This window comes from Gracilinanus agilis, chromosome 2 (genome assembly GCF_016433145.1).
Source record: "Gracilinanus agilis isolate LMUSP501 chromosome 2, AgileGrace, whole genome shotgun sequence".
Classification (NCBI taxonomy): Eukaryota; Metazoa; Chordata; class Mammalia; order Didelphimorphia; family Didelphidae; genus Gracilinanus; species Gracilinanus agilis.
In genome coordinates, this window is record NC_058131.1 from 180,852,934 (window position 1) to 180,865,579 (window position 12,646).

The following is a 12,646-nucleotide window of genomic DNA, read 5'->3' on the forward strand; positions in this document are numbered from 1 at the left end:
ATCGGGGCGCACATCGCCCTAGCACCCTTGATTTTTGCAAACAATCCCAAGGCTGTTCGGGGCCCTCGGGCTTGTAGTGGGGAGGAGACGAGGCAAAGGGCTGGGTGGGGGATGGGCAGCTGCATTCCTGTCAAAACCCGCTGCTGGAACCCGCGCGGGAAAATCTGCTTGACAATCACGTCACGCGGCCTCCAGCTAGGAACCGAGCCCATCAGTCCACCCGCCCTCCTTCCCTCCCCAGGGAGAGCGCTGACAGCCTTCCAGCCGTCGGGATCCAGCATGGCTCACTCTCCCCGAATTCAGTCCCGAGGGGTAGAGAGTCCTCTACTCCGCGGTTCTCAGTCCAGCAGCCCTGCTGCGCCTGTCTCCTCGTCCCGCCCACCCGGAGAGGCTCGCCCGGCCGTTGGTGAACGGTCCTCTTACGTAAGGGTCGCGGATCCTCCCTCCCTAATTTCCGTCTCTCCTCCTACCCAGTCTTTCTTCCTTCCCCCTCCCTCTCTATTCCTCTTCCTTCAGTTCCTGTCGCCCCAATTCGAGATTACATTTATTTATTAAACGATGCTCGAAGCACTATGCTAGAAATACAACGACCAAAATGAAATAATGCCTGCCCTCCACGAGTTTATATTCCACTGTTCTTTCTAAGATTTAGGAATTTTTAAACCAGGGATCTGTGAAGTCAACTTTTTCTTCAATATTTCGCTAACCGTTTCAATAGAACTGGTTTCTTTTGTAATCTTACGCACTTGAAAACATGATTCTGTTAAAGGAAAAGGGCCAATGACGCAAGGTTAAGGTTAAGAAGCCGTTTTTAGTCTTCTGAGAGGTGGCCCTCTGAAGAGAGAGCAAGGCTTCAGGTTCAACCCTCAGAAGAGACGTTACAGGGGTAATTAGCTGTCAGTGGGTCCGCGCTTGCGCGCTCCCGCGCCCTGCCCTGCTGGCTCCCTCTAGAGGGGAGGAGAGGAAGAGGCAAACTCACTCTTGGTCCTGGTTAAAGGAGGGGGTACGGCCCGGGGCGGGGCGGGGCTGAGGAGGCGGGTGTCTAGCGTCTCCGCTTTGGGCGGAGTCGGGACAAAAGCAGCTCCTGTAAGACCCCAGTAGAGCAGCCGGCTGTGTGAGGCGGGAGGTCGGGTGGCGTAGCTATCCGTTTGTTTTCATCCCTTCGCTTCGCTTCACTGTTCTTTTGCACCTGGGAGGAGGGAGAGAGAGAGAGAGAGAGAGAGAGAGAGAGAGTGTGTGTGTGTGTGTGTGTGTTACCGAGCGGATCCGAGCTCCGTCGGAGGAAGCAGCGCTCCTACTGAGCTGGGGGCGGCAGTGGGGGCTGAGCCTGGGCCCGGACGGGCCGTGGGGAAGGTCCGGTTTGCTTTGCTTTTCCACTGGGTTTGAGCCCTGTCGGAGAGGGAGAGGGCTTCTAGAAGGCAGAGGCCCTGAGGCTCCTGCTTCCCTGCAGGAAAAGAGCGTCCTTGGGGAGAAAGAAGGCGGGGGGCCGGAGCAGGAGTGCTTTCCCAGAATGACGGAACTGAGGCAGAGGCTGCCCCATGAGCCCAACGGGCGGCAGGAGGCGGAGGACAAGGTAACTGGAGCGAGGGGCGGGCGAGAGCTCTCATGCCCTTTCCGCCCTCTGCGGAAGGGGTGGGGGGAGCGAAGGGCCGGGGTCGGAGAGGGGGATGGATGCTTCAACCCATCCCCCAGCAGCTACTCTTTGGGGTGCCGGGGATAGAGGCAGAGGCTGCCTCGGGGCGCATTTGCTTTGGAAGGTGAGGATGTAGACTACTGGAGAGGAAGCCTCGCTGTCCATGTTTTGCTGAACGAAGGGGGCAGCGTGCTGTGCTGGAGACTGCTGGCCAGGGAGATCAGGGGGCCTGGATTCCAGCTTTGCTCTGTTGTGGGAGAGACCACGGCTAAGCCCTTTCTCCGGGTCCTCAGTTTCCTTATCTACTAAACAGCGGAGCTGGATTTGGATGAAACCCAAGGGCTTCTCCCGCTCCACATTAAAGGGGGCCTGTTATGCGTTGTGAGCTCCCAGATGCAGGAGTCATCCAAATGGCAGCTTGCAAGGAAGATATGGATAGACTAGAGATAGTTAGAAAGTGATCTCCTTGTAACAATAACAAGGAAAAGGATTTGTGGTCGCCTCCCTAAAACATCAGATGTCCGTTCCAAAACATCCTGGCAAATATCCTGGATAATTTAATACTTGCCCGTGATAGAGGAATGATTTACATTTCATTTTCTCCACCACCTCTTTTACAAACCGTGAAACCAATCATGTAGAGATAAATTTGGAGTTCTCTGAGCATCCTAATGAAGGCAGGTATGTCAACAAGCCTTTCAGTGTAGAAACTGTGGACTGATGAAATTGAGAGAGATCTAGTTGTATTTTTTGGATAAGTTGAGACTTATGGCAACTTCAGTGCAAGCTATTCAATCTGAAGGAAATGAAATGCCCTATATAGTGTCTTCAGCACAAGTTCCTTTTTTGTTGTCACTGTTAAACATTGATCTCTTTTGAGTATAAGACACCAATCTGGGTGCTTGGGATACAAATTTACTAACTAAAATAAATTCCAGTAAGGGAATTACAAAGAGAAAACATTCCAGTCTCCCTAAAGAGATAAATTGAGAGGTATGGCAGCCTAGGTTGTATTTGATAGTAGTGTATGTAAATAAGTGCCATAGGATTTCATTGGTGAGAAATAAGAGTGTGGGTTGCTGTGGTCAGGGAAATATTTATATGTAATGTATGGGTCTTAAAGGAAGTAGAAGACTTAGATGGAAGGGCATGGAGAAAGGAATTTCAGGTAAGGGACCGCAAACCATGTGTGAGTTGGAACGATCCATTTTTTGAGGGATAACAAATAGACCAATTTGAGTTGAGTGGAAGATTTGTAATGTGAGATAAACTTGGAGGAGTAGATAGGGTCCAGATAGTGGAGGGTCTTTGTAGGCATTATGGTAGTGCTTCTGAAAGTTTTGAGCTGGTAATATATAAAGCTGTGTTTTAAGAAGATTATTTGGCAGTGGGATGTAGGATGGTTTGGAGAGACAAACTGCATAGACATCTTGACTAGGCTGAGAGCATCAGGAGTGGAAGGAAAGAGAAAAGGTTTAGTATTCATTAAAGAGAAGTCGGCTCAACCAGATTGAGGATGGACTGGATATAGAAAGAGAAAATGATGCCTACAATTTGAACTTCTGTGATTCTGGGGTATGAAAATGATAGAAATAGAATGGTTTAGAGAGTGTTGCTTTGGAGGAAATGTAATGGATAACAACCTTGGTGTTAAGCCCAATGGCATATTGTTGAAAATGGGACATCCAAGTGGAGATAGGTATGACTAGGTCTTTTGGAGAGAAACTAGGTCTTGACCCAGAGATTTGGGAGTCATCTGTGTAATTGAAGCCACAATGATGAGAGTGAGAGAATGAAAGAGAGAATGAACATGGAGGCAGAGGGAGAAGTAGAAATAAAGAAGGAATAGAGAGAAACTGTATTATGTAGAAACAGAGAAAAGAGTTTCAAGAAGGGAAGGAGGCAGACAGATTCTTAAAGGTGGAAGAGAGACCTCAGACATCATATAAGCTCAAACAATCTTGCAATATTTGCCTGTTTTTTTTTTTAAGTCTGTTTAAACACTCTTTTGGTATTTTGTGAGGCAGCCTTTTTCCTTGTTAAATACCTATGATTGTTGGTAAGCTGCATTTGTGGCCTAGGCCTGTGGGGGAACATAGAACAAGTCATTCCCTGTTACAGATGATAGCCCTCCAAATATTTGATGACTGTTTCCTTTCTCTCCTTAAATATCTTTATTTGTCCCAGGCTAAACATTCCCAGTTCAATCAACCACTTAAATGTATGATGTGATTTCATGTGTTGGTTTTTAATTTCTTTGAAATGTTTTGTGTTTTTCAGTATCTTTTAAAAAATATGATCCTTAGAACTACAAAATACTACTAAACTCCAGAAATAGTCTGATCAGGACAAGATTTTATATTCAGTAAACACAAGTGGAATCTTCTCCATACCTTTTAGGCAGTTATGTTACTGTATATATGTGATTTGTAGTAAAAGACAGTTTACTAAAATCTGCCTGAAGTTCTCATATATTTTTTAAATTAAGGTGTAGTCTCATTGCGTGTGTGAGATCATTTTCATAAAAATTTTTGACATTTAGGTCAATAGTTAATGATTGATCTCTTGATCACCTTTTTTAAATTTAAATTTTCTATTAAATTTTTTAAGTTTTTCCCATAATTCATGTTTTCTCTTTCCCTTCATCTCTCCTGGGGTTGACAAGCAATATATATATATATATATATATTATCACTTGAATCCATTTCCATATTATTCATTTTTGTAAAAGAGTAATCCTTTAAAACCAAAATCCCAAATCACATGCCTATATAAACAAGTGATGAATTATATGTTTTCTTCTGGATTTCTACTCCTGCAGTTTTTTCTCTAGATGTGGATAGCATTCTTTCTTTATAAGTCCCATAGAATTGTCCTAGATCATTGCATTGCTATTAGTAGCAAAGTCAATTACCTTTGATCATCCCATAATGTTACAGTTACTGTGTAAAATGATCTCCTGGTTCTGCTTATTTCACTCCGCATCAGTTCATGTAAGTCTTTCCAGTTCTTATAGAAATCCATCAATTCTTGGATCACCTTTTTAGGCAGCTATGTAGTACTGTGGACAGAGTGCTGGACCTGGAGTCAGGAAGATTTGAGTACCACTCTGCTCTCAGATCCTTATTAGCTGTGTGACTCTGGGCAAGTCACTTAACCTTTATTTGCCTCTGTCTTTTCCTCTGTAAAATGAGAAGAACAATTATGTCTACCTGTAAACTTGTAATGAAGATCAAATGAGATATTTTAAAAGACTTAGCACAGTGAATGGCAACATAGTAACCCCAATAATAATTAAATTGTATGTGTATGTTTTTGCCCTCTATTCTTTTTGTATTTTCACTTAACATATATATATATATCGTGCCTCCATGTTTTTAAAATACATTCACTCTAGCACAGATTTCCTTGTATATTTGGGCAGACTCATCCATTCTTTTCAGACCTTTGGTCCATTCTTCCCAATGTTGTCTTCTAAACACCATTTCAGATTCTTTATACATAGTATATTGGTAACTGAGATATTAAGATCCAGATGTGGTATTTCTAATCCTAAAATATGTAAAATTTCTGAAATATGTTTCATTTTATGTCTGTGTATTGTCACTTTGCAAGTTTAATTCATGAGAATATGGATGGTATGGTTCGTTTGGTTCTCATACCAACCATTTTCTGTAGAAATTTTCATTCCATTGCTTTTTTTCCCCTGTTTTTATGTTGTGCTACTGTTTTTAGGTTTTAACTCTTATTTATTATATCAATCATATAGTGTTTTACAAAAGAGTTTTTAATCTAAACCATTGTTGCTCTTGGTTGCCATGGTTTTCTGCCTTAGCAAGCAGATCAAGTTATTTGCTGGCTAATTAGTTTCTATACTCTTTTCAAGGTGTCCCATTGTGGCTACTGTTATTTATGTCAGGGAAGCTTTTGTAAGAAATGGGAATAATCAAGATCAAATATCCTTGGTTTTTAAAGTTCTTTTTTCAGCAGAAGCAGCTTGTAAGTTAGGTTGAGTATTTTAACTATTTTTAGTATTATTTCATCATTATTTGTCTAATTTAGTAATGATTTTTACTCTTGTTATACCTCTTGAAAGCTTGGTGGCACAGTGGATTGTGCAGTGGACTGCTCAGTGGACAGGCTAGGAGTCAGGACTCATCTTCCTGAGTTCAAATTTAGTATCAGACACTTATGAGCTATGTGACTATAGGCATGTCACTTAACCCCATTTGCCTCAGTTCCTCATCTATAAAATGAGCTGGAGAAGGAAATGGCAAACTACTATCTTTGCAAACAAAATTTCAAATGGGTTTACAAAGAATTGGACACAACTGAACAACAGCAGATATAGTCTCTGGTCTGAGTGCACATAGGCAGCAATTTTGAGAAAATGGCAATATGTTGGTAACCATTTTGTTTACTATCTTTTAAGATACTTATTTTTTGGTTATGATATTTGCAATTTACCTCCTAACTCTTCTGGGGAAAAAGTATTCATGTATCTATTTCTTCTGGAATAGGTTATATGCTTTTGTGGTCTCTTTGGTTTCTTATACCTAAGCCTTTTCCTATACTTCCCTGACTCCCTTTTGAAATCACTGCACATCAAAGTATATGTTGCCATAGTTTGCTAGAGTTTGTTGATTTCTTTGTAGTTCTTGTATCTCTTCATTCTCTGCAACAGATACTGAACCATAAGCTGTAATTACTTTCATGATAATCCATTTTACTTAGATTCATTATCTCCTGGAAAGGATGTTTCCTGTTGCTGTGGGGAACAAACATTTATTGTGTCTACTATGTGCTAGGTACTGTTGTGCTGAGGGTTTTACAAATATTATCTCATTTGATCTTCAGAACAACCCTAGGAGATAGGTGCTGTTATACCCATTTTTTAGTTGAGGAAACTGAGGCAGGTAGGTTAAATGATTTGTCCAGGATCATTTAGCTATTAAGTGTCTGAGGCCATATTTGAACTCAGGTTTTCCTAACTCCAGGCCCAGGGCACTGCCTAACTCTGTTGTAGATAATTAAAAAAAAAAAAACCACAAAAAACAGTTCTACCCTATCTTTGGCTTCTCTAGAACTTGAATGCCATTCTTCATGTAACTGCAACTTTCTTTTGTCTTCTAGTTTCACTTATGGCATTTAGAGTATCTATAGTTAATCTAATGCTTATAGTCTGAACATGTTGTGGTTCTTAACACTCAGTCTCTTTTTCCACATCTGCAATACTGTCACTCATAGGGTTGGGGAGGATGGTATAGAGGTCATTTTGAGTTTTCCTTTGTTTAATGTACCACTGTCAAACAATTCAACACCTAATAGCTAGCCCACTGATTGGCTTCTCTGTATCTGTGCTTGCTTGTTCCTCAGGTAGCAGATTCACTTAAAATCCAAACATACTCAAGACCTTTCCAGCATTAAACGTAAGCTTATGGCTTAAGGATCACTTCCATACCTGGCGGAGGTATCTTTATCAGAATATCCGTTTTCCCTTTTTGTTTAGACAGTTAGTTGTAAGTAACAAACACATACAAAACTGCATTTTTATTACAGTACAAATAGGTTTATGGTATAGATCATTATTATACAAATATGCCACTAGTCATAATAACTGTATCTAAGAAAAGCTTGATCTAACACAGATTATACCATATGTATTAATTTATATGCCCAGAAATTATTCCTAGTTTCTAAGTGATTGGGTCAGAGTGGAGAGTAGGGAAAGGTAGGGAGGGATTAAGCAGAAGGTAGGATTTTAAGTAGTAAAAATTGGGTTCATTTTTGTTGTAAGCCTAGAGTAGAAATCTTCTCCTTCCTCACCTTTATCTATTTCATAATTTATTCAAATTTCCACCCAGAATATTGACTCTTCCCAATATTATAGGGAAGTCCAAAGAAATACATTTTCTTATAAAACAAGGAGAAGGTTTTGAAGAGAGAATTTTAAAAAGATACAGTATTTAAGATTTACCAAATACTTTACTCACAACCACCATGTGAGGTTGGTATGCCTATAAATCAATGGATTTATAATCTCAATGTTCATACTGTTGCAATGATTCAGATCATAGTCAATTTAAGCTTTACCCAGCTTTGCCCAATCTGTGAGACATTTGTCCATATTTTGTTGTAAATCTGCCAGAGTGGAGGCCAGTTCTGCCAGCATCCTGGGTGCGACGGCATTGTGGGGAGGGAAAAAATAGAAAATAAAAACCCTTGTAAACAAAGATGGATGATAATCAAACAAAACAAATTCCCACATTTTCTGTGTTTAAAAACATGTCTCATACTACATCTTGAGTCCATCACTTCTCTGTCAGGAGATGGATAACCTGTTTCATCATCTTAACCCCCAAATCATTGCTGATCATTGCTTTGATCAGAGTTTGTAAGTCTTTTTAAGCTGTTTGTCTTGCAGTATTGTTGTTATTATTCTTCTGGGTATACTGTCCTTATTCTACATCAATTTAAATATTGTCTTCCTAAATTTCTCTTAACTATTGCTTTTATTATTTGTTATTTATCATTTTGTCATCATAATATTCCATTACATTCATATACCATAATTTGTTCAGTCATTCTCAAATTGATGGACACTCCATTTTTAGTTCTTTGCTACAATAAAACTTCCTAAAATATTTTTGTACATACGGGATCTTTTCCTTTTAATTTGATCTCTTTTTGGAATGTAGGCTTAACAATGTTATCTCCAGGCCAAAAGTTATGCATGGTTTAATGACTTTGGGGGCATAGTACCTTCTAAGACTTTTGGGACCAATTCATGGGGCCACCAGTAGTGTGTTAATGAATCTGTTTTTCCTCATCTCCCTCCAACATTTGCCATTTTCAGTTTCTGTCATCTTAGTCAATTTGAGGGATGTAAGGTAGATAGAACTACTTAGAGTTGCTTTAATTTTCATTTTTCTAATTATAAGGGATTTGAAGTGTTTTTTCATGTGACTGTTGCCTCAAGTTCTCTTGATGTTTTGTGGATACAAGGGGAACCTATGGGTTATCATTTGGTTATCTCTCACTTTTGCTAATTGACTGGCAGATTTGTTTTTTGGGTCATGCTTTCTTGATAACATACTTCATATTGCATCACTTGTCTTCTTCCTTGTTTGTAATTAAAGCCTGCTCATGCCTACCATGCAGCCCTTGATTGCGCTTTGAGTGATCATCAACTTTCGATCTTCAGAGATTATACTATTCTGTGATTCACAGTGTAAAATTACTGAATGATCATTGCTGTTAAAAAGAGGAGCCTTTCTTTCATGGAGAAGCTTGATGAGATTATAGAAACTGAGGCCCAGAAGTGGAGTAACTTGCCTTTGGTGGCATAGCTATCAAGTGTTGGAAATGGTTTTTGAACCCCAATCTGTCTTGATTCCCCTATCATTGATGCCAAAATTATTTTTTGAGTAGTTGCTAGTTAAAAGAAAATTTAACAGGAATTTGGAGAACCTCTTCACATCAGCTCTGTGTAAGAAATGGAAAATTTTTGAAAGATTCCTCTAGACATAGCTGTTTAACTTCTGCCAAACATTTCTTCCAAATGAGCCAGTCATTATTTATTTGAAAATAATCTGGAATATGTGTTGTGCTTATGAAAGTCAGAGACATTTATAGTATTTAGAATCTTAGGGCTAAACTTTTAAGGTCAATTTTTTTAAAAGCCAGTTTCTAATAAAGGAATTGTACTCCTAGGGATAAGTTATGATTTCAGCATCCCAGGGTTCAGAATACTTGCCAAACCAAATGAAAACACAACTGTTTCATCTGTAAAAATAAGGAAATAGAGAGATTTACTTTAAAAATCTGGGTGATCACTAGCCATTTTTATCAGACTTGTCTACTTTATTGGTTTGTTTTGTCTTTTTGCTGAAATTATCAGTATGGGTACCAGAGTTAGTCCTCAACTTTATTTTTTATTTTTTTTTAATTTGTTTTAGTCCTCAACTTTTGTAGATGGTGGAGTAATAGCTTCTCCAGCACCCCGTCTTCAATATTATCATATCAGTGACAGTAAATTTTAGACAAAAGCATTTAAGAAATAGTTTTGCTATGGCCTTAGAAGGCAAATTAGAGGAGTTGTCTTAAGCATCTATATTCATTAGCCAGTATTGAAAAGTTTCATCCAGCTATTAGAAGTAGCAAGCATGTTTTATTCATTTTAAATTGAGTGGGAATGTGAAAATATACCTCAAAAGCCCTCTTTTCTTTCTCTGTTTGAAAGGAGGAGGGACAGAGAAGGCAGGAAGGAGGGAAGGATGGAGGGATAGCTATTTTGTCCACCACCCCCTCAGTGAGCCTGTGCGCTCAGCAATGAGCAGGACTTGCAATCTGCTGTACTCTTGCTTGGCCTCCATTCTTCAGCACTTTCATCATTAGTGTAAGTATCTTGCCAGGCTGTGTGATTCTTTTTAAATTTAATTAATTTATATTAATTTATTTTTTAAGAGAAATTTTCCATGGTTACATAATTCATGTTTTCACTTTCCCCTTAACCCCCCCCACCCCTTTGCCACCCCATAGCCAATGCATATTTCCACTGGTTTTAACATGTGTCATCAATCAAGACTTATTTCCATATTTTTTTTTTAGACCCTTACCTTCCATCTTGGAGTCAATACTGTGTATTGGCTCCAAGGCAGAAGAGTGGTAAGGGTAGGCAATGGGGGTCAAGTGACTTGCCCAGGGTCACACAGCTGGGAAGTGTGTTAGGCCAGATTTGAACCTAAGACCTCCCATCTGCAGGCCTGGCTCTCAGTCCACTGAGCTACCCAGCTACCCCTATTTCCATATTATTGATAGTTGCATTGGTGTGGTCGTTTTGAGTCTACAGCCCCAATCATGTCCGCATCGACCCATGTCTTCAAGTGGTTGTTTTTCTTCGTTTCCACTCCTGTAGTTCTTCCTCTGAATGTGGGTAGCGTTCTTTACCATAAATCCCTCAGAATTGTCCTGGATCATTGCATTGCTGCCAGTACAAACGTCCATTACATTCAATTTTACCACAGTGTATCAGTCTCTGTGTACAATATTCTTCTGGCTCTGCTCCTTTTGCTCTGCATCAGTTCCTGGAGGTCTTTCCAGTTCACCTGGAATTCCTCCAGTTTATTATTCCTTTTAGCACAATAGTATTCCATCACCAGCATAAACTACAACTTGTTCAGCCATTCCTCAATTGAAGGGCATACCCTTGTTTTCCAGTTTTTTGCTACCACAAAAAGCGCAGCTATAAATATTTTTGTATAAGTCTTTTTATCTATGATCTCTTTGGGGTACAAACCCAACAATGGTGGCTGGATCAAAGGGCAGGCTTTCTTTTATAGCCCTTTGAGCATAGTTCCAAACTACTATCCAGAGTGGTTGGATCAATTCACAACTCCACCAGTAATGCATTAATGTCCATAGTGGATCATTTAAAAAAAATTCATAGTGTCTTTTATTTTCAAAATGAAAGAATTTTGGAGAATGTGTACAAGACCTAAGGGCAGCTAGGTGGCTCAGTGGATAGATAGAGTATTAGGCTTGGAATCAAGAAAATCCATCTTCTTGAGTTAAAATGTTATTAGCTTAGTTAGACAGTTATAAGCTGTGTGACTTGGAGAAGGTCACTTAACCCTTCAGTTCCTCATCTGTAAAATGGCCTCAAGAAGGAAATAGCACTGGAGCAGCTTTGCCAAGAAAACCCCCAAATAGGGTCAAGAAGAATTGGACATGACTGAACAACAACAAGGAGGGAAGTATAAGAGCTATATTAGTAAGAATTAATTTTTTAAAAGGTTGACTAAATTAAATAATTAAATTTATTATATAACTATATAAACAAACTTATATAAACATAAATTATATATGTTAAAGAAAAATCTTTATTAGTGAGTTAAGTTCTATTTCTTTTTCTTCTTCTTCTTTTTTTTTTTTTAATTTTAAACCCTTGACTTCTGTGTATTGACTTATAGGTGGAAGATTGGTAAGGGTAGGCAATGGGGGTCAAGTGACTTGCCCAGGGTCACACAGCTGAGTTCTATTTCTTCTTAATAATTTAATGCCTTTTAATTTATATCAAAGATACAACAAGTAAAGCATTTTTATCTAACTTAGGCTATCCTGAAATGGTGGTTATTTTTTATTATTATAGAATTAGAACAGGAAGGACCTTGGAATCTTGTCTAGCTCAACTTTCCCCTTTTACAGATCATCAAACTGAGGCCCAGAGAGGTCAAAGTTCACATTCCCATTCTAGTGTTCCTCTTTCTAGGAAGTGAAGTATGAGAGAGGTATGGACAGCCTTTGACATAGGAATTGGAAGGGACATAAGAAGTCATTGAGCTCAACTTTTTCATTTCTTAGATGAAGAAGTTGAGGCCTAAAAAGGTTAGTAGACTTGCTCAGAGTAACTTCTAATAAGTAGCTGAGGCTGGATTTGAACCCATATCTTCCTTTTTTGAAGTCCAGTGCCCTAACCATTTTTCCATGCCATTCCTCACATATCTCTTAGTTATTTAGGGGCTTTTTTGTTTGCTTCTTGGTTCTTGGCCATGTTTTAAAAATTGCAGGGTACTAATGGTTAGCTAACACAAATGGGCAAGTAGGTATATTAAAGTTAGGTGATGTTCAAATTAATTGCATTAATCTTTCATATTCATGTACACCTTGTTTTACATAATATACTTGGTCCTGAAAAATAGTTGTGTTGATCAAAATTTTCTCAAGTCACATAATTTTAAATGTTCTTCGCTAGAGGAGAATTCTGTGGGTGTTAATTCAGCAATATAAGTTTTGACCACTAATGTTTCTATTTAAACTTTCTGTGAGTAGGTTGCCTCATAATAGTGGAAAAAGTAATGGATTTGGGATCCTAGGAGCAAGGAGTGAAAATCTGCTCTGCCATTAACTACCCATTTACTTCTCATAAAGTTATTGGACTAGATATCTTCTGAAGTTCCATCTAGCTTTGAACCATTCTTTCTTGGGCTTTGATTTCTTCATCTGTAAAATGAG

General features: G+C 39.2%; 1 protein-coding gene across 1 annotated transcript in view; it reads left to right on the top strand.

Moving 5' to 3' along the window:
• Positions 1–279: 279 nt before the first annotated feature.
• Positions 280–12,646, top strand: part of CDS2 (CDP-diacylglycerol synthase 2) — a 74,586-nt gene continuing 62,219 nt past the window's right edge. Inside the window, exon 1 of the mRNA XM_044663582.1 lies at positions 280–423. Coding sequence (XP_044519517.1) covers positions 280–423 — 144 coding nt within the window. The remainder of the gene's footprint in view (positions 424–12,646) is intronic.